This window comes from Colias philodice, chromosome 22 (genome assembly GCF_061535455.1).
Source record: "Colias philodice isolate Cphi_HAF_F1 chromosome 22, ilColPhil1 Martin Lab GWU primary, whole genome shotgun sequence".
NCBI classification, from domain to species: domain Eukaryota; kingdom Metazoa; phylum Arthropoda; class Insecta; order Lepidoptera; family Pieridae; genus Colias; species Colias philodice.
In genome coordinates, this window is record NC_143107.1 from 1,547,923 (window position 1) to 1,573,590 (window position 25,668).

At 38.3% G+C, this 25,668-nt stretch overlaps 1 protein-coding gene, 1 long non-coding RNA gene and 1 other non-coding gene across 3 annotated transcripts in view; 2 read left to right on the top strand and 1 right to left on the bottom strand.

Annotated features, from left to right (window-relative positions):
* The window catches only part of homer (protein), a 56,031-nt gene extending 52,733 nt beyond the window's left edge, over positions 1-3,298 (top strand). The window contains exons 7-10 of the mRNA XM_089709538.1: positions 603-769; positions 1,200-1,315; positions 2,656-2,772; positions 3,156-3,298. Of these exons, the coding sequence (XP_089565664.1) occupies positions 603-769; positions 1,200-1,315; positions 2,656-2,772; positions 3,156-3,197 (442 nt within the window). The 3' untranslated portion in view covers positions 3,198-3,298. The remainder of the gene's footprint in view (positions 1-602; positions 770-1,199; positions 1,316-2,655; positions 2,773-3,155) is intronic.
* Positions 3,299-7,049: 3,751 nt separating this feature from the next.
* On the top strand, positions 7,050-11,021 carry LOC149478299 (uncharacterized). The gene is made up of 2 exons (XR_016317445.1): positions 7,050-7,124; positions 7,855-11,021. It is a non-coding gene; the product is annotated as an uncharacterized LOC149478299 (long non-coding RNA).
* Positions 11,022-14,936: 3,915 nt separating this feature from the next.
* TRNAI-UAU (transfer RNA isoleucine (anticodon UAU)) lies at positions 14,937-15,013 on the bottom strand. Its single transcript has one exon. It is a non-coding gene; the product is annotated as a tRNA-Ile (tRNA).
* Between the last annotated feature and the right edge of the window lie 10,655 nt (positions 15,014-25,668).

Consider the following 25,668-nt stretch of genomic DNA (forward strand, 5'->3'; position numbering starts at 1 on the left):
AAAATATGCGTGCTATATGATAGGAAGAATTAGTGGAACAAATAAGAGACAGTTCACGTAATATTGTTAGCTCGTCTTTTTAGCTAAGCTACCGTGGAAATAGGACAGTCTTAATATATATGTATATAAATCTCGTGTCACAATGTTTGTCCTCAATGGACTCCTAAACCACTTAACCGATTATAATAAAATTCGCACACCATGTGCAGTTCGATCCAACTTGAGAGATAGGATAGTTTAAACATGTAGGTACCACGGGCGAAGCCGGGGCGGACCACTAGTGTATTTATATTATACTTGCCAATTCTATTTTATGAAGGAATATCGATCATTACCGTGGTGAGCTTTAAACTACGCACAAACTGAGGTACATTATTAGGGACATTATCTACAAAACGAAACAAATTCATCGTGTATAATATTACTTATGCAATTTTTAACTAATTCTATAAAAATAATTATTATGTACTTAATAAGCATTCACATTTGTTATGTAATAAACAATCTAATGTAATCTAATACTATTCTGTGTTAAAAAGAGTTCGTATTTTAGTGGAGAAATAGCAATTAACTACAGTACATTATGCCCATTTTAATTTCAGTTCAGCGAACGCAAAGAAATGGGAGGTCGAACTAGCGACCCTCAAGAGCAATAACCTTCGACTAACAGCTGCTCTACAAGAGAGCACTGCCAATGTGGACGAGTGGAAACGGCAGCTTCACCAGTATAGGGAGGAGGTGGCTAGAGCGAGACATTACGCTGGCAAGGGTGAGTCGGAAACTATCATTCCGATCATTCCGTAACTATAACAGATATTAAACACTTTAAACTAATATCTAAAGTACTTTACCTAGTGAGTAAAAATAACACCTTTTAAAAATCAAACGAAATAGGTATATCGTATCAAGATATAATATTATGTAAATGCCCTGCCAGTGCCCAGTGATTTGGCAGTAGAGTCAAATATTTCTGCAAAACAAAAATAATTCGGTGAAGGAGTGCCTCAATCTGCATATCCAACTTTGAGCTAAATCAAGGGATTAAAATTAAAATAAGGATTTTTAATGTAAGAATAACAAACATCCGTACAAGTTTTCTCGTTTAAAATAGTAGCAGGATGTTGTAAATATAATACTTTGGTGATTTTTTTTCTTTTTCTACCTTCCTTTTTTATTTTTACAAATAAATATTGATATAGGTGGAGATGCCAATGAAGTGGAACAACTGAGACAGCGCGTTGCCCAACTCGAGGCGGAGTTGACGCAGAAGAACGAGGAATTGGCGCAAATCACCAAGTCCAAGAAGAGTGAACAGGTAAATATATATTACTAGATTTCAACAACCTTATTATCAAGATAGCGTTAGGGCCGGCGCCCACTGCCGGCACGGCGTGGCATGGCAGGGCAGAGGATTTTATTACTAATGAAGTTATTTTGAATCTTATTTCAATCAGTTTAGAATTCAAGTTACTTTATTTCGATGCCACGATGCCGCGACGTATCGCAGGATGCTGCAGCATGACGCGGCACGCCGCAGGATGCGGCGGCATGACGTGTCTTGCTGTTTCATTCCAAGGAATGCCGCGGCGCGCCATTGCATCCCGCAAGGCGTATGCGTCACTTTGGGGTCGAGGAATTATGATTGCTAGCTAGTTGAAATAAGGTTGAAACTTATGCAGCATTAGTGGGGCTTTTAGCAGGATACCACGGCATGCCACTGAATGCCGCGGGATCACGCAGCACGCCGCGGGATGCCACTGCACGCCGCGGGATGCCATTGCACGCCGCGGGATGCTCTGCCGTGCCATGCCGTGCCGTGCCGGCAGTGGGCGCCGGCCCTTAATTGCACAGCATCCCTTTTGGTCTATACCAAAATAAACTTTATTATAAGCAAACAGGGTCTAAAATTGCTCACAACCACAATATTTCATTAAAATACAACAATGAACCTTATCATCTATACACAGATATTAAAATAGCACAACATGCAACGCATTCCAAAAAAATGTTGTGTGGTTTTATGAAACCACGGTAAAAGTGAAACTGTTCGAACGGTTCCGAACACTGCTTTGTGTAGCGCATGTCGCGTGACGGTCGAATGCCGAGTAGGTATACCTACTCGGCAGCCGCGATACACGCCACATGCGCTACACAGACCAAAAAGTTTGAGACGATGTAATAAAAGTTTCACTTTAAAAATTATTCCATACAAATTTAATGATTAATTTCCATACAATTGTCAACCGTATCACAAGAACGCAGAGTTTATAATTGCACAAATACGTTAACCTAACGAATTTACTTCCATACAATACTCAATAGGTAATTAAAATACAACAATGCACCTTATGATCTATACACTAAGTTTAAAATAGCACAACCACATCCCAAAAAATCAATTTCAATACAGTATATTCAATTATTGCTGCCATACAATTGTCAACCGTATCATAACGACGCAGAGTTTATAATTGCACAAATACATTAACCAAACCTGACAATTTACTGCCATGCAATACTCAATAGGTAATTTAAATACAGCAATGAACCTTATGATCTATACACTAAGTTTAAAATAGCACAACCGCGTCCCAAAAATTAATTCCATACAAATTCAATGACTAATTTTCAAACGATTCTCAACCGTATCACAAGGATGCAGAGGCGAAAATGGCGCAGAGCCAACTGGAGTTAGCGATGGCGGCGCAGGACGGACAGCGGCAGGTCATACAGGCACTGAACGATCAGCTGGCTAGGCAGATTGATGAGCTGGTAAGTTTATTATATGAAAAGCTTTAGAATAAAAAATTTTTTTTAATAAAAATTAAAAAAAATATATCTAAAATTTTATCTACTACTGCTTATGCTTATGCTAATGACCATTTTATTTCTGAACAAACAATCCACCTTTCATATAATGTGTAGTATGTTGTACCTAAGCCTCATAATAAATTATATCAATAATTAACGATTTTTAAAAATTCTCTTGGCAAGAGAATTTTTAAAAATTGTTTCGTTGCATATATTTTTAAAACGGAATGTTTAATTTCAGCAAAATTTGCTATCTCCAATATTTCAAGTCTTGTAATTTCAGAAAAATTTTGCTATATCCAGAATTTTACTCTGTATAACATATACGTGTATTGTGTTTCCAGTCAACAATCCACCGCGAGATAAACACGGCGCTAGCGACATGAGGCGCGGCGCGCGCGGGCCCGGGCGCCGTGCCGCTGCCGCTGCTGCTGCGCGCTGTGCCCCCCGCGCTCACACACACCACACACGTGCATACAGGTGCAGTACATACAGGTGCAGTACATACAGGTACAGTACCGGGCCCGGGCGCCGTGCCGCTGCCGCTGCTGCTGCGCGCTGTGCCCCCCGCGCTCACACACACCACACACGTGCATACAGGTGCAGTACATACAGGTGCAGTACATACAGGTACAGTACCGGGCCCGGGCGCCGTGCCGCTGCCGCTGCTGCTGCGCGCTGTGCCCCCCGCGCTCACACACACCACACACGTGCATACAGGTGCAGTACATACAGGTGCAGTACATACAGGTACAGTACCGGGCCCGGGCGCCGTGCCGCTGCCGCTGCTGCTGCGCGCTGTGCCCCCCGCGCTCACACACACCACACACGTGCATACAGGTGCAGTACATACAGGTGCAGTACATACAGGTACAGTACCGGGCCCGGGCGCCGTGCCGCTGCCGCTGCTGCTGCGCGCTGTGCCCCCCGCGCTCACACACACCACACACGTGCATACAGGTGCAGTACATACAGGTACAGTACCGGGCCCGGGCGCCGTGCCGCTGCCGCTGCTGCTGCGCGCTGTGCCCCCCGCGCTCACACACACCACACACGTGCATACAGGTGCAGTACATACAGGTGCAGTACATACAGGTACAGTACCGGGCCCGGGCGCCGTGCCGCTGCCGCTGCTGCTGCGCGCTGTGCCCCCCGCGCTCACACACACCACACACGTGCATACAGGTGCAGTACATACAGGTGCAGTACATACAGGTACAGTACCGGGCCCGGGCGCCGTGCCGCTGCCGCTGCTGCTGCGCGCTGTGCCCCCCGCGCTCACACACACCACACACGTGCATACAGGTGCAGTACATACAGGTGCAGTACATACAGGTACAGTACCGGGCCCGGGCGCCGTGCCGCTGCCGCTGCTGCTGCGCGCTGTGCCCCCCGCGCTCACACACACCACACACGTGCATACAGGTGCAGTACATACAGGTGCAGTACATACAGGTACAGTACCGGGCCCGGGCGCCGTGCCGCTGCCGCTGCTGCTGCGCGCTGTGCCCCCCGCGCTCACACACACCACACACGTGCATACAGGTGCAGTACATACAGGTGCAGTACATACAGGTACAGTACCGGGCCCGGGCGCCGTGCCGCTGCCGCTGCTGCTGCGCGCTGTGCCCCCCGCGCTCACACACACCACACACGTGCATACAGGTGCAGTACATACAGGTGCAGTACATACAGGTACAGTACCGGGCCCGGGCGCCGTGCCGCTGCCGCTGCTGCTGCGCGCTGTGCCCCCCGCGCTCACACACACCACACACGTGCATACAGGTGCAGTACATACAGGTGCAGTACATACAGGTACAGTACCGGGCCCGGGCGCCGTGCCGCTGCCGCTGCTGCTGCGCGCTGTGCCCCCCGCGCTCACACACACCACACACGTGCATACAGGTGCAGTACATACAGGTGCAGTACCGGGCCCGGGCGCCGTGCCGCTGCCGCTGCTGCTGCGCGCTGTGCCCCCCGCGCTCACACACACCACACACGTGCATACAGGTGCAGTACATACAGGTGCAGTACATACAGGTACAGTACCGGGCCCGGGCGCCGTGCCGCTGCCGCTGCTGCTGCGCGCTGTGCCCCCCGCGCTCACACACACCACACACGTGCATACAGGTGCAGTACATACAGGTGCAGTACATACAGGTACAGTACCGGGCCCGGGCGCCGTGCCGCTGCCGCTGCTGCTGCGCGCTGTGCCCCCCGCGCTCACACACACCACACACGTGCATACAGGTGCAGTACATACAGGTGCAGTACATACAGGTACAGTACATACAGGTACAGTACCGGGCCCGGGCGCCGTGCCGCTGCCGCTGCTGCTGCGCGCTGTGCCCCCCGCGCTCACACACACCACACACGTGCATACAGGTGCAGTACATACAGGTGCAGTACATACAGGTACAGTACATACAGGTACAGTACCGGGCCCGGGCGCCGTGCCGCTGCCGCTGCTGCTGCGCGCTGTGCCCCCCGCGCTCACACACACCACACACGTGCATACAGGTGCAGTACATACAGGTGCAGTACATACAGGTACAGTACCGGGCCCGGGCGCCGTGCCGCTGCCGCTGCTGCTGCGCGCTGTGCCCCCCGCGCTCACACACACCACACACGTGCATACAGGTGCAGTACATACAGGTGCAGTACATACAGGTACAGTACATACAGGTACAGTACCGGGCCCGGGCGCCGTGCCGCTGCCGCTGCTGCTGCGCGCTGTGCCCCCCGCGCTCACACACACCACCATACAGGTGCAGTACATACAGGTGCAGTACATACAGGTACAGTACCGGGCCCGGGCGCCGTGCCGCTGCCGCTGCTGCTGCGCGCTGTGCCCCCCGCGCTCACACACACCACACACGTGCATACAGGTGCAGTACATACAGGTGCAGTACATACAGGTACAGTACATACAGGTACAGTACCGGGCCCGGGCGCCGTGCCGCTGCCGCTGCTGCTGCGCGCTGTGCCCCCCGCGCTCACACACACCACACACGTGCATACAGGTGCAGTACATACAGGTGCAGTACATACAGGTACAGTACCGGGCCCGGGCGCCGTGCCGCTGCCGCTGCTGCTGCGCGCTGTGCCCCCCGCGCTCACACACACCACACACGTGCATACAGGTGCAGTACATACAGGTGCAGTACATACAGGTACAGTACCGGGCCCGGGCGCCGTGCCGCTGCCGCTGCTGCTGCGCGCTGTGCCCCCCGCGCTCACACACACCACACACGTGCATACAGGTGCAGTACATACAGGTGCAGTACATACAGGTACAGTACCGGGCCCGGGCGCCGTGCCGCTGCCGCTGCTGCTGCGCGCTGTGCCCCCCGCGCTCACACACACCACACACGTGCATACAGGTGCAGTACATACAGGTGCAGTACATACAGGTACAGTACCGGGCCCGGGCGCCGTGCCGCTGCCGCTGCTGCTGCGCGCTGTGCCCCCCGCGCTCACACACACCACACACGTGCATACAGGTGCAGTACATACAGGTGCAGTACATACAGGTACAGTACCGGGCCCGGGCGCCGTGCCGCTGCCGCTGCTGCTGCGCGCTGTGCCCCCCGCGCTCACACACACCACACACGTGCATACAGGTGCAGTACATACAGGTGCAGTACACACAGGTGCAGTACATACAGGTGCAGTACATACAGGTACAGTACCGGGCCCGGGCGCCGTGCCGCTGCCGCTGCTGCTGCGCGCTGTGCCCCCCGCGCTCACACACACCACACACGTGCATACAGGTGCAGTACATACAGGTGCAGTACATACAGGTACAGTACCGGGCCCGGGCGCCGTGCCGCTGCCGCTGCTGCTGCGCGCTGTGCCCCCCGCGCTCACACACACCACACACGTGCATACAGGTGCAGTACATACAGGTGCAGTACACACAGGTGCAGTACATACAGGTGCAGTACATACAGGTACAGTACCGGGCCCGGGCGCCGTGCCGCTGCCGCTGCTGCTGCGCGCTGTGCCCCCCGCGCTCACACACACCACACACGTGCATACAGGTGCAGTACATACAGGTGCAGTACATACAGGTACAGTACCGGGCCCGGGCGCCGTGCCGCTGCCGCTGCTGCTGCGCGCTGTGCCCCCCGCGCTCACACACACCACACACGTGCATACAGGTGCAGTACATACAGGTGCAGTACACACAGGTGCAGTACATACAGGTGCAGTACATACAGGTACAGTACCGGGCCCGGGCGCCGTGCCGCTGCCGCTGCTGCTGCGCGCTGTGCCCCCCGCGCTCACACACACCACACACGTGCATACTGGTGCACGTACATACTGGTGCACGTACATACTGGTGCACGTACTTACTGGTGCACGTACATACTGGTGCACGTACATACTGGTGCACGTACGTACTGGTGCACGTACATACAGGTGCACGTACATACTGGTGCACGTACATACTGGTGCACGTACATTCAGGTGCACGTACATTCAGGTGCACGTACTTTCAGGGGCACGTACATTCAGGTGCACGTACACACTGGTGCACGTACTTTCAGGTGCACGTACATTCAGGTGCACGTACATTCAGGTGCACGTACATGCAGGTGCACGTACATGCAGGTGCACGTACATTCAGGTGCACGTACTTTCAGGTGCACGTACATTCAGGTTGCACGTACATTCAGGTGCACGTACATGCAGGTACACGTACATACAGGTGCACGTACATACAGGTGCACGTACATACTGGTACAGTGTACACAGGTGCAGCGTGCAGCGTACACAGCCGGTTTGCTTGATTGGTAGTGACCCTGCCTTCCAAGCCACTGGTCGTGGGTTCTATACCGGGGCGAATAACAAGCGACGATTGACAAGCGCCGATAAGCGCTTATAAGTTTCAAGCTTTCTTTCTGAATACGCCCTTAGACCACTTCTTAGCTTTCCATCAGGCGAGATTGTGGTCAAGCGCTGCCCTATCTAAAAAATCTATTTACCTAATGTTGTAATGAGACAAATAAAGTTATATTTAATTATTTATTTCCACAGGTACAGCGCACACGCACGCCCCGGAGCCGCACTACGTGGCGCTGCCGCCGCACTACTGAACTGAGCTATCGGTATTCCGCGTGCAGGACATGTTCTAGCGTTCCATTTTTGAATTTGAATTTTTTTTTTCGACTGGTGTAGTGTTTTTTTTTCTTTGTGAACTGTTTTCAGCCAGTGATATAACCTGATAATTTTGTAGTTTTTTTTTGGAGTAGTGTTTTTTTTTTCTGAACTTTTGTTTTCAGACTGATCTCGCGTGATGGGTTTTCACTATGGGCGTTGAATTTGAATTTTGTGTGTTTTATTCTGACGAGCATTTATTGGGCCAACGATGGCCATTGTGAAGAATGCCCATGATGTTAAGCGCAGATGCGGTCCAATTAGCGTTTTTGTTGCTTTTTTATATTTTGTTTGCCAAGTTGGGATGGTTATGATTTTTTATAGGTGATATAGTTTTTTTTTGTAGAATTGTTAGATTTGATTTAATATTTAATTTTATAGCATTCAACTGCTTTATAAATTAGATTTTTCCCCGCCCGCCTCATGATGGAATTTTTTCTCATTAGTAGGTTGGGTTCGCAATATAATCTGTGCAATATAATTATGTGTGTGAATAAATGTTTTAATTTTTCTTTGCAATATGATGAGTTAGATTTTTTTTGAAGTGTTTTTAAATTAGTTTATAATAGTTATTTGTTGTGTTGAATTCTTACAATTTTAAAATGCATAATAATATGACTCGCTTCAATACAAATCAAAGAAAAAACAATTAATAAAAAAAATCGCAACCATCCCAATGCACACGGTTTTATATTTAAAAATGTATAATTTGTTTTTAAATATTTATAATACATTTTAATTGTATTATTCTTTTTTTCGTCCAATTTTGTGAACTAACCGTGACAATCATAATTTATAACTTTCTATATATATATATGTATAGAAACTTTTCTCATATTTTACTTATTTCTATGTAGATGTTTAATTATATAGTTTTTAATGCTGAATTTAATTATGAAATATGAATATTAATTTCTAATTCCTGTAGATACTATTGGTCAAAATAAGGAATTTCAATAGTCCATTTGCAACTTTTTATTTATTTCATTTTTTAATATTCACTGGTTTATTATATTTTATATTGCAATACGATACATCCTTATTATCATCTAAAAAAATTAAGCTCATATTAAAAGATATAACTTTTAAGATCGAAAAGTAATAAAAAAGTACTAGAATATTCAAAAACATCATTTAGAATTCATTTTTTTTTTAATAAAAAATAATTAAAACCTTCTATGTGCAATTTAATCTTCATATTTCAGTTTTAGAATTAGATTTATTGAATATTTTCAACAAAAAGTTCATATATATGTCGTAGTGTTCTAGTGAATTTTTAATATGTATTTTTTTCTTATTAGTATTTTAATGTTTTACAATATTGTACCCACCTCTGTTTGTAAATAAATTTATTATTTAATTATTATCATTATTAAAAAATAAGTGTAAGTTTTTATGTCTGTAACATGAACCTGCGTAGCGGAATATCGATACTCTATAGCATTTTATTAGTAACTTAAGTACTGTTAGCAAAATAACGAATTTAATTATTATAGGGAAATTTGAAAAGTTTTTTTTTATTGCACACCATACAAGATAGCTTTCACAGCTCAATATATTATAGTATTTTATTTTTAATTTGAAATAACAATTTGTTACTTTTTCCGCGTATAATTTTTTTATGAGGCTTAGTTATTTTGCTAACTGTACATATTTTATTGTCTTTATATTTCGCGATTGTGTCATTATTTTCTAGTTTAAGTATCATTTTAATTAAGTTTTATATTCAATCGCGTATATAAATCAATAATATAAAAATATTATTTAGTCTGTCTCTATAGTTATTGTACCCTATGAAGTTTTAATGTAGATAATGAATGTAGATGTGACAAACATACTGTAAGATTATTTATTATATATATAATTATATATTAAATAATATAGCTCTTCCTCGAACTTTGATCTGTTTCAAGTTTCTTTGTAAAGTTAGGTGTATCTGTTGATAATTATTATAGTGTACCTATTGAAATCTAACTCGAAATGTCTTAGTGAATTTAGATATTTTTACGTGTATGGGACTCTTTAAATTTATCCTTGTCGTATTGATATGGAAATATGGAAAAATATTGAATGTTATAAGAGGTTTATAAGATTTTCTTTGTGTATTTCAGATTAATGTAATTTAGTGTTATAGATATACTTACTCTAGAAGTATATTCTCAATATTCTTTAGTTTTTTAGGGTGTAAAAATCTTTGGAAAAACCGAAGATCGTTGGATAAGATATAAAATATGCTTTAAAATTACATTAATCGCGTATAAATAATATCTTGTTGGGGTGAAGACATTTTATCCAAAACATCTCTAATATTCGATACGCACGGATAAATTTAAAGAGTCCCCGAATTACCATTTCCTAGTCGTAAGTTTAAATGTCATCTGTATCCGTCTACCAGAGATAATTATTTCTTTCTATTTATTTATTTATTTTATTTCTTTACAAAACCCTGTATCGAATAGATCCCTTAGCAAATTAGAATTTCGCACGGATAACATACCAGAGACAAAAAAAACAAAAAAAATGGCGCGTTTTACCGCCATATTGTCTACGGTACATCTCTATAATCTATGTCTCTGCATATGTTATCTGTGGCGGAGTGAATAATAACGAAAACAAACGATATCATTAAAAAAGGCTGAGGACAAACAATTTTTTAAAAATAAAATAATATACAATGTCTTCTAAACAGGGTATTTCGTTTACTGTTTGTGCGTTTTATGAGACACGTTGTTATTCGATTTTGAACTTCGCTAAAATTAACTTCCCGCTTCGTGCGTGAGTCGTGCCCGGTTTCGATACGATTTATCGTGTCCGTGTCGTTGAGTATAAAAATCTTTTGTAAAATCGAAAAATTTACTATTATTATTAAACTATGCTATGAATTTTTGTTGCTATTTGTTGTTTTAGGATTTTAGATTTGGGACATAAGAATTTTTGTGCTTTGTTTGAATCCTGTTTCTGAACTTGAAGAATGTCTCTAATAATCAATATATGTACTACATATAATGATTAGCTGCAAAATTCATAAAAAATATGAAAATTATGACGTTCGTTATGACAAAAAAAAACATGACATTTTTCATACTATATTATTCTAAAATGTAGTATTAACTCGGTTTTACGACTCACGACACAGCCCTACAGTTAAGGCGTTTCCATACTGAGTGATTATTGAAATTTAAAACTACGTGAGTGTGTCTAACTCTTTAGTAGATATATCTTGTAGGTATAAGTTTCGTTGCTATTTAAGCAAGGTTGTTAAGTGTATACATGTTATGGATGAAAGTGAAGTGCGGCAATTTTAAAATATAGATAAAAAATAATAATATAAATAAATAAAAAATGTAGGGTTTTAGTTATCTCTTCTGTAAAATACATGAGTTATAAGCTTAATGATAATATAAGTAAAAAAGTGTGAATAGGCTTAAAGCGCATCGGTAGCGACACGTTGAAATGTGGCTATTTAACCAGAATTGACTTCAGTTGTCTCTTTTTCGCACAAGATAGTTGAATCTTGCCATCTCACTTTGACGTCTTATCGTGTGTGTGTTAGTGAACCGTTTTATAGATAAAATGTTGCGTTTTTACTAATATCATTTATAGAAATATGTATAAACATAACTACATATTTACTCGAATTTATTTTATACCTTTTGCAAATTTAAAAAACATGGATAAATCAAGTTTTAAAAAATTGTACGCACTTCGGTTTCATGTCGTAACATAGTCACAAATTATTTTTATTTTGTAGTCAAAGTTTGATGTTGGATTCGTGTTTATTGATAATATTTCATGACTGTATGTGTGTATGACATATTGTTACATATAGCACTTTTTAGGGTTCCGTAGCCAAAATGGCAAAAACGGAACCCTTATAGTTTCGTCATGTCCGTCTGTCCGTCTGTCCGTCTGTCCGTCTGTCCGTCTGTCACAGCCGATTTACTCGGAAACTATAAGTACTACAGTGATGAAATTTGATGGGAATATGTGTTGTATGAACCGCTACAAAAATATGACACTAAATAGTAAAAAAAAGAATTGGGGGTGGGGCCCCCCATACATGTAACTGAGGGATGAAATTTTTTTTTTCGATGTACATACCCGTGTGGGGTATCAATGGAAAGGTCTTTTAAAATGATATAAAGTTTTCTAAAAAACATTTTTCTTAAAGTGAACGGTTTTTGAGATATCAGCTCTCAAAGTCGTAAAAAGTATGTCCCCCCCCCTCTATTTTTATAACTACGGGGTATAAAATTCTAAAAAAAATAGAGGTGATGCATGCTAATTAACTCTTTCAACGATTTTTGGTTTGATCAAAGTATCTCTTATAGTTTTTGAGATAGGTTGATTTAACTGTAATTTATTATATTTGCTGCTACGGAACCCTTTGTGCGCGAGCCCGACTCGCACTTGGCCGGTTTTATTTAAAGAAAAATAAGACAATTTTACTATATGAGGCTATTTACTTTTAGGCATTGATTTATAAATGATTAATTAATAAAATAATAATTTAAAAATCTTCAAGGTTTTCTATCAGTCTATCTATTTCTACTTTATTGTCAGACAGAAAATCTTGTATGTTTCGTAATTAAAATAAACTGAATCCAACAATTAACAATGCTTTAAAGAGATGTCCACTTGGTTTTTCTATATTTTGTTAGATATTGCATAATGAATGTAAAATAAAATAAAAACTATTTAGAATATTATTTAACTGTTTTATATTTAAAAGTTGACTGATCTCTTGCAGGCAAAACAAATAAATTGATGATATTATTTATCTATAAAACTTGAGCAAATGGCATAAATTACAAATAAAATTAGTTTTTATTTTCTGCAAATGTCAGAAATAGAAATAAACTTATTGCACTAAAGAATAAGTGGACATCCCTCTATATAACGTTTAGCTTAGAAAAATATATATGTTCTATGTATTTCACTATTTATTTGTAAATGTATAACGTTTAACACATTATTATTGAGTATAGTGAAGAAATTATGTAGACACGATTGATCTGTTGCTATTTGAAAGTGTATTAAATGTAATTTTGTAGTTTAAGTGTTGTTTTCGTGATTTGTGAACTTGTGACGTAAGAGAAGGTTTAGGAGACCTCATAAGCTGCTTAAATTTTGTAAAATGTTGCTTAAAATTGATTATTTTTTTAGTATTTAATAATATTTCGTATCTTCGTTCGTATTTTTCATTGTATAAGATAGTTGCAAGAATAATTAAACTCTAAAAAGTAAATGGAATATCATGTGGTCAATTGGTAAATTTCAGTTTTCAAATATGCAAGTCTAGTATCCTTATAATTTTAGAAAAATCCTATGTTTTCAATAAAAATACATGCCAAAAGAGCCTTTCACTTACGTCACTGCTTCATAAATATGGTATGTAGTTTGAAAAATGTAATCTGGCTGGGAGATGACATTTTTGTTATCGAGATGAAAATTTAAAGTTAATTGTACCAAAACAATCGGTCCGCGGCAACCCACCGATGTGTATGTTTGCCTGTGCCAATACCGAGAACCGATAGCCCGGGCCGATGTTAATGGTGAATATAAATAGGATAAAATTTGTTGTATTGTAATCGCATTAGGGTATAATTCAATATTGTATTACGTGGTCTGCGTTGTTGGAAATAAATAAATAAAACAACAAATCAACAGTTTGGAATGTATTTATTTATTAAATTAATTGTCAATAAAGTATAGAAATGTGTTTAAATTTCCTATTTTTAATTGTAGGTAAAATAATGTTGTGAACACAATGCAGACTATGTTTTACGTTAACTTCCATTAGATGCGTAGTCGCTGTGAGCTACCATGTGCGTATTAACAATAAATAAATGAATTAATATCAAATTATTCTGTGCAGTTTTATTTATACCAACCATAGTATTTATCATATACTATGTGCTCCGCGCGGTTTCACCCCCGTGGCTCCACTCCTGTTGGCCATAGCGTGATGAAATATAGCCTTTAACCTTCCTCGATAAATGGGCTAGCTAACACCGAAAGAATTTTTCAAATCGGACCACTAGTTCCCGAGATTAGCGCGTTCAAACAAACAAACAAACTCTTCAGCTTTATAATATTAGTATAAATTAAAATGTTTGTCTGAATGTACTTAATAGAATCGTAAACGAAAGATTCCTGAAGTATCGTCGACATTGTAGCACAGACGAAGTTGGGGGGCAAAGCTAGTAATATAAAAACACGATATTCTGGTCTGAATGTATGGCTGTTTGTAACACATTAACGGCTGAAACAGCACAAACTGACACAAAAACTTAAAGGGAAAATTATGAACATGATTTAATCATCGGGGTAAACTGCGGGGCACAGCTAGTTTAATTATCCATATTATACTAATATACTATTTCTAAAAATAAGCATTCAGAATACATCATCATAACGTAATTCCACCAAACTGATGAACCGATTTTCTAGTCGTTAAGTCTAAATATATTTTCAACATTAAGCGCATCAGACACGGTGAAGATACTTTGTATAATATTTTATGTTAAGATTCTCTAATATAAAATATTACAGTATATTAAGGTATCCGGTATCAGCGTTCTGGCCATCATTTTTCTTTTTGTCATTGCGTACTAAGACCGCTGTAGAACCGCCATCCTGTTACAACTGACCCGAAACACTGACACAAAAATTCGGGTCATTTGTAACAGGATGACGGTGAAACTGTGGAACGAATTGCCACCTGCGGTGTTCCCGAACAACTACGACATTGGGGCCGTCAAGAAAAGAGCTTATTTGTCCATAAAAGATCGGCAATGCACCTGTAACCTGTTTATGGGCGGTGGTGACCACTTAACATCAGGTGGCCCACCTGCTCCTTTGCTTGCTCTGACATAAAAAAAAGAAAATATTCATACAATAACTATTAAAACAATCGAATGTTAATAAAATGAAATGAAAAAATTGCATTAAAATACGATAAGCTCGTGAGGGATTTGAACCCCCGACCTTCTCTATTATAAATAGATGGATGCTCTAACCACTGAGCTAACGAGCCATATTTATAATGTGTGCATAATGCATATGTTTTATACGCGATAGCACAGACTAATAATAATATACTACGGCGATAGCCAAAGATAGATACAATTTTGATAATGAAATTCTGTGAATAGATCAATAAGTGTGTGCCCGTACTTTTGCATACCCGTTCAGTATATTATTATTAGTCTGTGCCCGTACTTTCAATTTCGCGGGTAAACTAGTTGTGCAGCTATTTTCAAATCTTCCTCGTGCAGCATCAGTGGAAACGATAACAGTTTCACAGCTCAGCTATTATACATCTTCGCAGTACAGCTGCATACTGCTACCTACTGCTGCAAATTATCTGGTAAAATTCTGGGAAAAGCATCATTGAAATCGGATAGTTATTTACTTTCGAATATAAATAATTAAATAGTAATGAATCAAGAAAAACATGAATAAAGAAATGTTAACTCGACACAAACAAACGAACATTAAATTTTAAACAATTTGCTAAATAATAATAATTCAAAGTTTTTTTTTAAATATATTCTTTCTTTTATTTCTTTTTTGCGCTATCCTTATTCTTCTCACATTTACTTTCCTACCAGGTTGCCTGGCAGAGATTGCTGTGTAGCAATAAGGCCGCCTATTGTGCAAAATTTTTGTACCTCACTAATTTGTACCAAATTTCCTATATTGTTTTGTACAATGAAGTGTTATAAATAAATAAATAAATAAATAAAAGTTACGTGTGTATAAAAAAAGACGTGTGGCACTCGGGGACTGCCGCGGTAAAGCTATTGCATGCTAATGCTATGCCTTCAAGCCACACCTCCGCGCCCGTCGGAGTGGGGAGCGTGAGGTTTTTCGTTACTAAATTTCTGGATTCGGTCCCCGCGCTCAAGGCCCGCGATAGAAGCTATGCAATAGCTTAAAAATACAAGAGCTCGTGAGGGAATTGCACCATCGTCGGAACAGAGAAGCTGAATTATCATTTCATTAGATGCTATAGTCGCTAAGCTAACGAGCGTGAAAATCGAGTCTATGAAACTAAAAGCAATGTCGAGCGTTTGTAAACTGCGAAACCAAACCCGCGCAAGATCCAATTTCATCGATTTTGAAGTGTTTCGCCAGGTTGAACTGCCATCTGTTGACTTATTACCGGGAAACCAATAACCACTGATCTTATAATACGCGTGTTTGCACGCATTGTATTAAGGTTTTTGCAGAATGATTATAGATGGAGTTTTATCGATTTTATAAGGGATCGAGTTTTTGGGACGAGGTTTTTTTTTGTAAAATTAACTTTAATTCATTGTATAATGTAACCATAGGCAATATTATAATACTATACTAGGCACAACTAAAAGGTGAGTTGCAACTTGAAACAATCAGCTTTATACGTAGGTACTAAATATGTATAAAAAGTTGACTGGCTTAAAAATAAACCTCATTTATCAAATAATTGATAAACACTTTAAAGCTTACTTAATCCAATATAAAAAATAAAAAAAGAACAGCTCGTGAGGGAATTGAACCCCCGACCTTCTCTATTAACATTTAAATGGATGCTCTAACCACTGAGCTAACGAGCCGATGACGCAAAATGCGAATTTAAGGCTCTTGTTCGAATTTGTAACGTCATACATTAAAGCACGAAAGTTCATTTATATACTTTTTCGTTAAATACCTTCATTTTGGTGAAAATAATAAGCTGATATTATAATGAAATGAAATAGGTAATTAGGTATATGGATTTTAAAATTAATGAATTAAAAAAATTGATGATAAACTGCCGGAATTTTTATATTTTGAAGGTGACGGAATTTGTAGGAAAGTTAACAAAATATTATATGCGATCTATATCTTATATTGTTAATAATATTAGTGTCTCATGGGAAATCACTGGACGCTCAGAGTAGGTAGTTCTTCTTCGTGTGTAGATAAGGTTCAACTTGGGTCATTTTGAGCTTGACGTTGATGAATCAGAGGAGACATAATTTGTTTTTGTACATGTATATATCACCGTTAGTTTTGCGTCGAAGGTTAAAAATAATTTGGAAAATCCAAAAGTGCACGCCTCATAATTTTTTTTTAATAAATATTTATTAATTATTATTTTTGTTTATTTAATAACAATTAAACCACATCGAATCAGACCCTGAAAAATGAAAGGGTTCTATTCCTGAGCATACTCAAGCGTAAGAGAAAAAAAAAGACTCGATTAGTAAAGTATTTCGGTCGCTATCGTGTTAACAAGAAAAAGGATCCGCACATACACGGACGTCCAAGACAGAACTTTTTTAAACTGTTTTTTAACTAGTTTAAATAACAAAAATGACATCAAAAATATCATGAACGTTAAGAATAGTGTTTTTTCTTAATATGTGTGTGTATGTATTATCTTACAAGTGCAATGTATGATACATAAAGACATTTTAAGTTTGAAAAATCAGATGTTTTGCGCGAAGTGACAGTAGTACCCACCTCAACGCTTCGCTTATGAGGCGTGCAATAGGTTCGGATAGGTACTTCCATATAAGGAACCTGTTGTAAGCTTCCTTCGTATTATGTTACAATATGGTTACAATGTTTCGATTCATTATTTTGGTACATTACTGCTTTAATGACATTTATAAGTGTTTTATCACTATGACTAATTGATCTATTCACAGAATTTAATTGGCTATCGCGTATTGTGTGACGTCATATTTTGTAAAAACATATGCATTAGGTATTCACACGAGACAAATATGGTTCGTTAGCTCAGCGGTGAGAGCATCCAGCTAAAACATATGCATTTTGAGGAGGTCGGAGGTTCAAGTCCTTCACGAGCCGGTCTTTTTTGGATCTAAAATTTACATGTTATGCACAATTGTCTCTATTAGAACAATCATTTGAACAATAGAAAAGCCTTCGTAACGTAGATTGATTTAGATTTATTTGGTTCATCAAGGCTTTCATTAAAATTGTCTATTAGCTTTTACTTACTTATATATTATTTACAAATTTCTCTTTTTATAACAATTAAATTTTCTAAAGCCAATATTTGTAGAACTTCTTTTAAAAGTGTGTAGTTTGGTGGCGTCTATGTTTTCATAGTGTTCAAAAATCAAAAGTAGCTCGAAATGGTTCGTGTAAATATACCTACACAAGGCGCTATTTAGCCAAGGATCTTTCTCTATATGTTTTAACTCTAAAAGCCCTAATTTATAACTTAAATGTACCTTAAAATATGTGGTATGGCCGTTGTGCCAACTTCAGATGGCGTAGATGGATTCTAGTCAGGTCACAATCTTCTGGCTAAGATATAGGGGGGATTCCATGACACCGTAAGACACTATTAATTCCAGTGCGGGAAAAAGACAGCTATAAAGATCGCCTAGCGCTATCACATTCCCACACTAATTGATCTATTCACAGAATTTTATTATCATAATTGTATCTTTGGCTATCACGTATTGTATGACGTAATTTGTAAAAACACACCCTTTATTCACGCCATACAAATATGGCTCGTTAGCTCAGCGGTGAGAGCATCCATCTAAACATACGTCTTTGAGGAGGTCGGAGGTTCAAGTCCTTCACGAGCCGGTCTTTTTTGGATATTACCTGAGATGCGCAATTGTCGCTATTAGATATTAAAAATCTTATTAGTACAATAAAAAAACAATCCTAACGTAGACGATTTGGATATAGATTTATTTGGTTGGAAAAAGGTTTTCTTTGTGTACTTGCATATTATGTTTAGCATAATTAACAATTTCTTTTTTTTAACAATTTAATTTACTAAGACAATATTTTCGAAAGATCTTTCAAAAGCTTATAGTTTGATAACGTCTTTGTTTTCATATTATTATCTAATAGTAATAACACCGAAACATTTTCAATTTTCATGTAAAATGTTGCCAAGACTCCCTTGCATTCTGCAAAAGTTCTCAGAACAAATGTAGAGCCACGCATACTACTCTACACGTTTTAACTCTACAAGCCACAGACATGTATATTAAAGTAGACAACGCAAGTACCGCGATCTGTATGAAAACCAAGCGTGTCATATTTTTTGTACTGACCTTGACGCGTTATGACGTCACGAGCGCTTTTTAGTGATGGTAATTTCATTTTACGCTAAATCGATTAGGACGCCACTCGCGCGGCGATTCTAGTATCGTCCTATCCCATCGAAGTAAATCGAAAGAAATCAGATCAAACTAAGTAGATCTATGTCTAAGAGGTAGTTAAATAAATGAATCGTAATCGATTACTAAATCGATTCAAGACAGAAAAATGATAATTACCATAGACAGAGGAATGATAAAATAAAGTTATAAACCTTTTAATATTCTAACAAGTAAACTAATGTGTTTTAGCTTTTTCTTACATATGCCCATTGAGTTACCATGTACTACGTACTAGAGTGGCCATCGAAAGAAAGTAATGAAACTGTCAATCAATCAATCTTTATGTCCCGTTGCATCGATCCATTTTTCTTTTATGTTCGGGTTACTTGGAAAACTGAAAAAAACAAACATAGTCTAAGCAATAAGGAGTTTTCTTAAAAAACTCCCAAGATGACTAACTTTAACTAATGGCGTCCATGTCATAATATTTATTTTTAGTACCTTTGTATTAAAATACTTAAAAGTTGTAGGTCAAGTCGTATTAAATGACAAAAAAAATCTATGCCTTTTTTTCTGAAAAATTGCTCCTTCAAATTATCATTTTTCTGTTCGATTATAAAATCGATTAGAATCGAGAACTGTTGCATCAAATGAACATCACTAACCACAAAATTGGACAGAAAAATGAGAACAGAAAAATGAGAAGACGCTATTCATTGCTTGTTATCATACGACGCGATCTTTACCGTGCCAAGTAAAAGCCGCAATGTATTCCGAATCATTTCGTATGATTTGGTATCCGTGTTTGTCACGATCGTTTTCCACAGATATTCTTTATTTGATTTTAAAATAAATAGTGCATATTCTGATCAGAAAATTACTTACCGGTGGAAGGAAACATCTCTGCTAACTCGGCCACTCACAGCTGTGGAGTTTCTACAGTTTATAACGGCGCAATTCGGCATTTTACTTTATTCAGCTTCACGTCTTTCCTTGGCGAACTGCAAGCGCGGACTGAGTGTAGGCCAGCGTCAAGTAAGTTTCATAAACTTAGTTTGGACACGGGAAGTACATACACTCGCTTAGTCTATCTTGATACATGTCTGTGCTACAAGCCCTAACCACAGAATACATAATAGTAGCTAAACGCTACAGAACGGACACTCTCCGCCTCCCGCCAAAATTAAACTTACCTCACCCCCGCGCGATCAGACATAAAATGGGCCATATTTTTCTGCAAGGACGATACGCAACGAAGATTGACAACATTAATCAAATTGACTTAAAGTAATTTTATTATTTTGGATTTGTGATTATCGTTTTTCGCAGAAAATGGTTAGATATTGTGCTGTTTACGGATGTATTTCATCTGAAAAACGCGAATTTTTTTTTACGCTAGTCACAAATGTGCCAACCATAAAGCGTTAACACACACATTTGCAGTCTCTACAGTGTGACTGTCAAAACGATCATTTTGTATGGAGTGTCCGGGGTGTGCCCTAACTTAACAAACTATTTTTAGTTAAAATGGCCGTTTTGCAAACTTCAGATGGCGTGGTGACAATGAACTAGCTAACGGTGCATTTACATCCTACATACTATCTCAAATTCTTTTAGTGTCAACAGGCGTAGAGAATTCTTTCGTTGTTCTTAGTACGTTCGAAAAGATTCTATGCAATGTTCTTATACTGAACAACACTGAATACGAGTTTTCGTTTAAACTTAAAGATCATGAAAGAATGCTCTTGTTCTAGCCCTAGCTCTATGTACGTTCGATCTTAATGCTCCGTAAGATACATGGGTGATACCATGACATCGTAGGACAGTATTAATTCCAGTGTGGAAAAAAGAAGCCATATAGATCGCCTAGGGTCATTACATTCCCACACTAATTTATCTATTCCCAGAATTTCATTATCAAAACTGTATATTTGGCTATCGCGTATTGTATGACGACATTTGTAAAAACATATACATTATTCACGCGATACAAATATGGCTCGTTAGCTCAGCGGTGAGAGCATCCAGCTAAAACATATGCATTTTGAGGAGGTCGGAGGTTCAAGTCCTTCACGAGCCGGTCTTTTTTACATATAAAATTTACTTGAAATGCGCAATAGCCGCTATTACATATCCAAAACCCTTTTTTTAATAACGTAGAATGATTTAAATTTATTTGGTTGGTAAAAGGCTTTCATTAAAAATTGTCTATTGGCATATAAGCTTTTGAAAGATCTTCCACAAATGTCTTAGTAAACTAAATTGTTATAAAAGAGAAATTGTTAAATAAGCTAAACATAAGCTTTAACATAACCAACCAAATAAATATAAATTCCATCTACGCTAGGACTGCTTTTCTATTGGTACGGGAGCTATTAACGTTTTAAAAAAAGTCATTTTAGTATAGTTGGGTTTTTGATATACTGTTTCTCTTGCTATTTTGGTTAGAGTCCGGTCTGTCTGGCTGGCGGTAGTGGTTGCGTTTATTAGTGCGCACAGGAAAATATCCGTAATTTAAAGTTATTTATTAACTCGTAATTTTCTTTTGCCTTTAAATAGATCCATCAGACATAATTTTTTTTATTGCAAGACGTTTTTTTCGTTGTTAAATAGGTGCCATACGCAATTTTTTATTTCAAAATAATTAAAATATCATCGAAATAAGTGAAATTACACCTACCTAGTAATTATGTCTGATGGATCTATCTAAAGGCAAAAGATTAAAAATTACGCGTCAATAAATGACTTTTAATAATGGATATTATCCTGTGCAGATAAGATGCGCACTAATAAACGCAACCACTGCGACCAGCCAGACAGCCCGGACTCTAACCGAAATAGGAAGAGAAACAGTATATCAAAGAACCAACTATACTAAAATTCTCTCTTGTCAACGTTGGTAGCTCCTATACGATATTGTTGAAATAAGATTGTTCTATACCCAATTGCGCAATAGGAGCAAAAGCGCATTTCAAGTAAATTTTATATCTAAAAAAGACCGGCTCGTGAAGGATTGGAACCTCCGACCTCCTCAAAGTCCTCTGTTTAGATGGATGCTCTCACCGCTGAGCTAACGAGCCATATTTGTATTGAGTGAATAATGCATATGTTTTTACCATGTTTTTACAAATGACGTCATATAATACGCGATAACCAAAGATATAATTTTGATAATAATTGATAAAATTAATTAAACATAGAACCAATTATTCTGTATAAGTTTTCGGAGCGTACAAGTAAACTTAGGTTTAACATAGATATATAAAGGTATTATATAAAAAAAGTGTATTATTTCTTTCCAAAATTCCCTAGAGACAAGTGTATTATTATTACAAGTGCATTTATATTGATAATAACTTTTAAAACATCTCTTTATACGCTATGTTTGTTGCGCTCTTCTGCTCATGCCATACTCCAGCTAGTCGTATCTCTGCTTTTTTCAGTTAACATAACATGATTCCATATCTAATAGAGACAATTGCGCATTTCAAGTAAATTTTATATCCAAAAAAAGACCGGCTCGTGAAGGACTTGAACCTCCGACCTCCTCAAAGACGTTTGTTTAGATGGATGCTCTCACCGCTGAGCTAACGAGCCATATTTTTATCGCGTGAATAATATATATATGTTTTTACAAAATACGTCACACAATACGCGATAACCAAAGATACAATTTTGATAATGAAATTCTGTGAATAGATCAATCAGTGTGGGAATGTGATGGCGCTACACGATCTATATAGCTGTCATTTTTCCACACTGGAATTAATACTGCTTTACGACGTCATGTATAGTAGAGCCATTTTAATAGGCAACATTTGACAGTTCAACAAAATTCAAGAACGTAACCTAGTAACGACGACATAGAATAACATGATATTTCGTTTTGTTAGAACTGCACATTTGCTGAACTTTTTTCAATTACGACTACATATTTATAATAATAATGACCGATACAAGTAATTTTAAGATTTCATTTTACTGATAAACCATTCTAAACATAATAAACAATTTCTGAATTGAAGAACTGACGTCACTACAATTTTGTGTCAATAAACCTTTTTTCTTTTTAAATACCAGAGACGTTACTCTAAAAATCGAAATCTGACATCTTGAATCGAATGCATTGATTACTTGTGAATAAAAATCATCATAAATTAATAAATTCGATTGACAAATGTTTCAAATCCATATCGATTAATTCACTTTAATCGATGTTTTTAAGCAGGTTACCTCTCTTCGAAGATAAAATTGATAGACGTCAAATGTTGCCTATTAAATTGGCTCGACAATAATTCCCCCTGTATCTTACGGTGCATTTAGACGTGATCTTTTCGAACGCACTAAGAACAACGAAAGTATGCTCTTAGCTCTACGCCTATCGAAACTAAAAAAAATTGACATAACGGGGTTAGAATGACCATTCGATCGTTGGATGTAAATGCACCGTTTGCCAATAGATTGTGACCTGACTATTATCCATACGCCATGTGTGATGTGAGGTTTGCAAAACGGCCAAGCCACATATTATTTTAACTATTAGAAGTTATACAGTTTGTTAAGTTAGGACTTGTACAGTTAAAACGTGTAGAGTAAGATGCTTGGCTCTAAATTCGTTCTGAGAACTTTTTCAGAGTGTAAGAAAGTCTAGGCATCTTTTTACATGAAAATGTTTTAGTGGGATTATTATTATTAGATACAATGAAAACAGAGATGTCTTCAACCTACAAGCTTATGGAAGAACTTACGCAAAATATTATCTAATATGTAAATTAAATGTTATAAAAAATAAATTGTGAAATAAGCTACACATAATATTATGCTAATAGACAATTTTAATGAATGCCTTTTACCAACCAAATAAATCTAATCAATCTACGATAGGAAGGATTTTCTTTTTTACAAATAGTTCGATATCTAATAGCGACAAACGCATCTCTACGCAATTTTAGAGCCAAAAAAGACCGGCTCGTGAAGGATTTGAACCTCCGACCTCCTCTTAAGACATTTAGTTGGATGCTCTCACCGCTGAGCTAACGAGCCATATTTGTATCGCGTGAATAATGCATAATATCTTTTTACAAATTACGTCATATAGGTAATACGTGATAGAAATAGATAGTCAAAGATACAATTTTGATAATAGTAAATTATAAAATAATTTGGAAAATCCAAAAGTGCACGCCTCATAATTTTTTTTTAATAAATATTTATTAATTATTATTTTTGTTTATTTAATAACAATTAAACCACATCGAATCAGACCCTGAAAAATGAAAGGGTTCTATTCCTGAGCATACTCAAGCGTAAGAGAAAAAAAAAGACTCGATTAGTAAAGTATTTCGGTCGCTATCGTGTTAACAAGAAAAAGGATCCGCACATACAGACACACGGACGTCCAAGACAGAACTTTTTTAAACTGTTTTTTAACTAGTTTAAATAACAAAAATGACATCAAAAATATCATGAACGTTAAAAATAGTGTTTTTTCTTAATATGTGTGTGTATGTATTATCTTACAAGTGCAATGTATGATACATAAAGACATTTTAAGTTTGAAAAATCAGATGTTTTGCGCGAAGTGACAGTAGTACCCACCTCAACGCTTCGCTTATGAGGCGTGCAATACGCAAAGAATAGAATTTGTAAGTCTTTTTAAGCTATCCAAGCAAACATCAGGAATCTTTACAGACAGTCATTAGCTGTTTAAAATCAGGAAGATTTAATTGTAGGTAGGTACTATAAGTATAAAGCCCTCAGTTGGTGCAATCAGAATGTACTAATAGTACTGCTTTTTGCTATTAATCTGAAATGTTTTATTTTTCCTCTTTCCTATACAGATATGTATTAACATATAAGACTACAGGCCCATGTTGAAAAAATTATGGGTCATTTGAACCACCAGGTGACCTATCTAGAACGATATAAGAGCATAAAATAATAAGATTTAGCTTGTAAGCTGTCCACCTGAGTGTAGATGAGAATTCAAAGTACAGGTAGAGATTTATTTCCCCTTATCTCCATGATTTTTGTATGGCGTTGCGGAATAATGGATTAAAAGCAGTAAAGAAATAATATGACACAGATGCTGTACGGTACGGCGTATTATGTGCCTGTGTATTAATTGTATTTAATTATTGTCTAAGTTTGTTTGTACTGGTATGTACGAGTACACGTATGTACAAAAAAGCATAAGTAAATCAATAAAATAATAATAATATAATAAATGTACTAGCTGTCATCGTGTTTTTTTTTCATAAAATCCTCCCTTATCCCTTAACAAAAACCTAAAAAATATAGCAGAATTGGTCTAACCGTTCTCGAGTTAGCAACACAGTTGGTAATTCGCCAATTATATTTAAGATTTAAATTTTCTTTTTTAAAACCAATGGATTATACACATATTCATTGACAACAATTATTGAAATCTTTGGCAACATTCATAGAATTCGTAGGTACTAGAAATTACTAAGTATCATTAATAATAAATATTTAATTAATCATTATCTATAATTACTTATTTCGGTTTACTACATGCAAATATTTATTTGTATCTATTTTTATA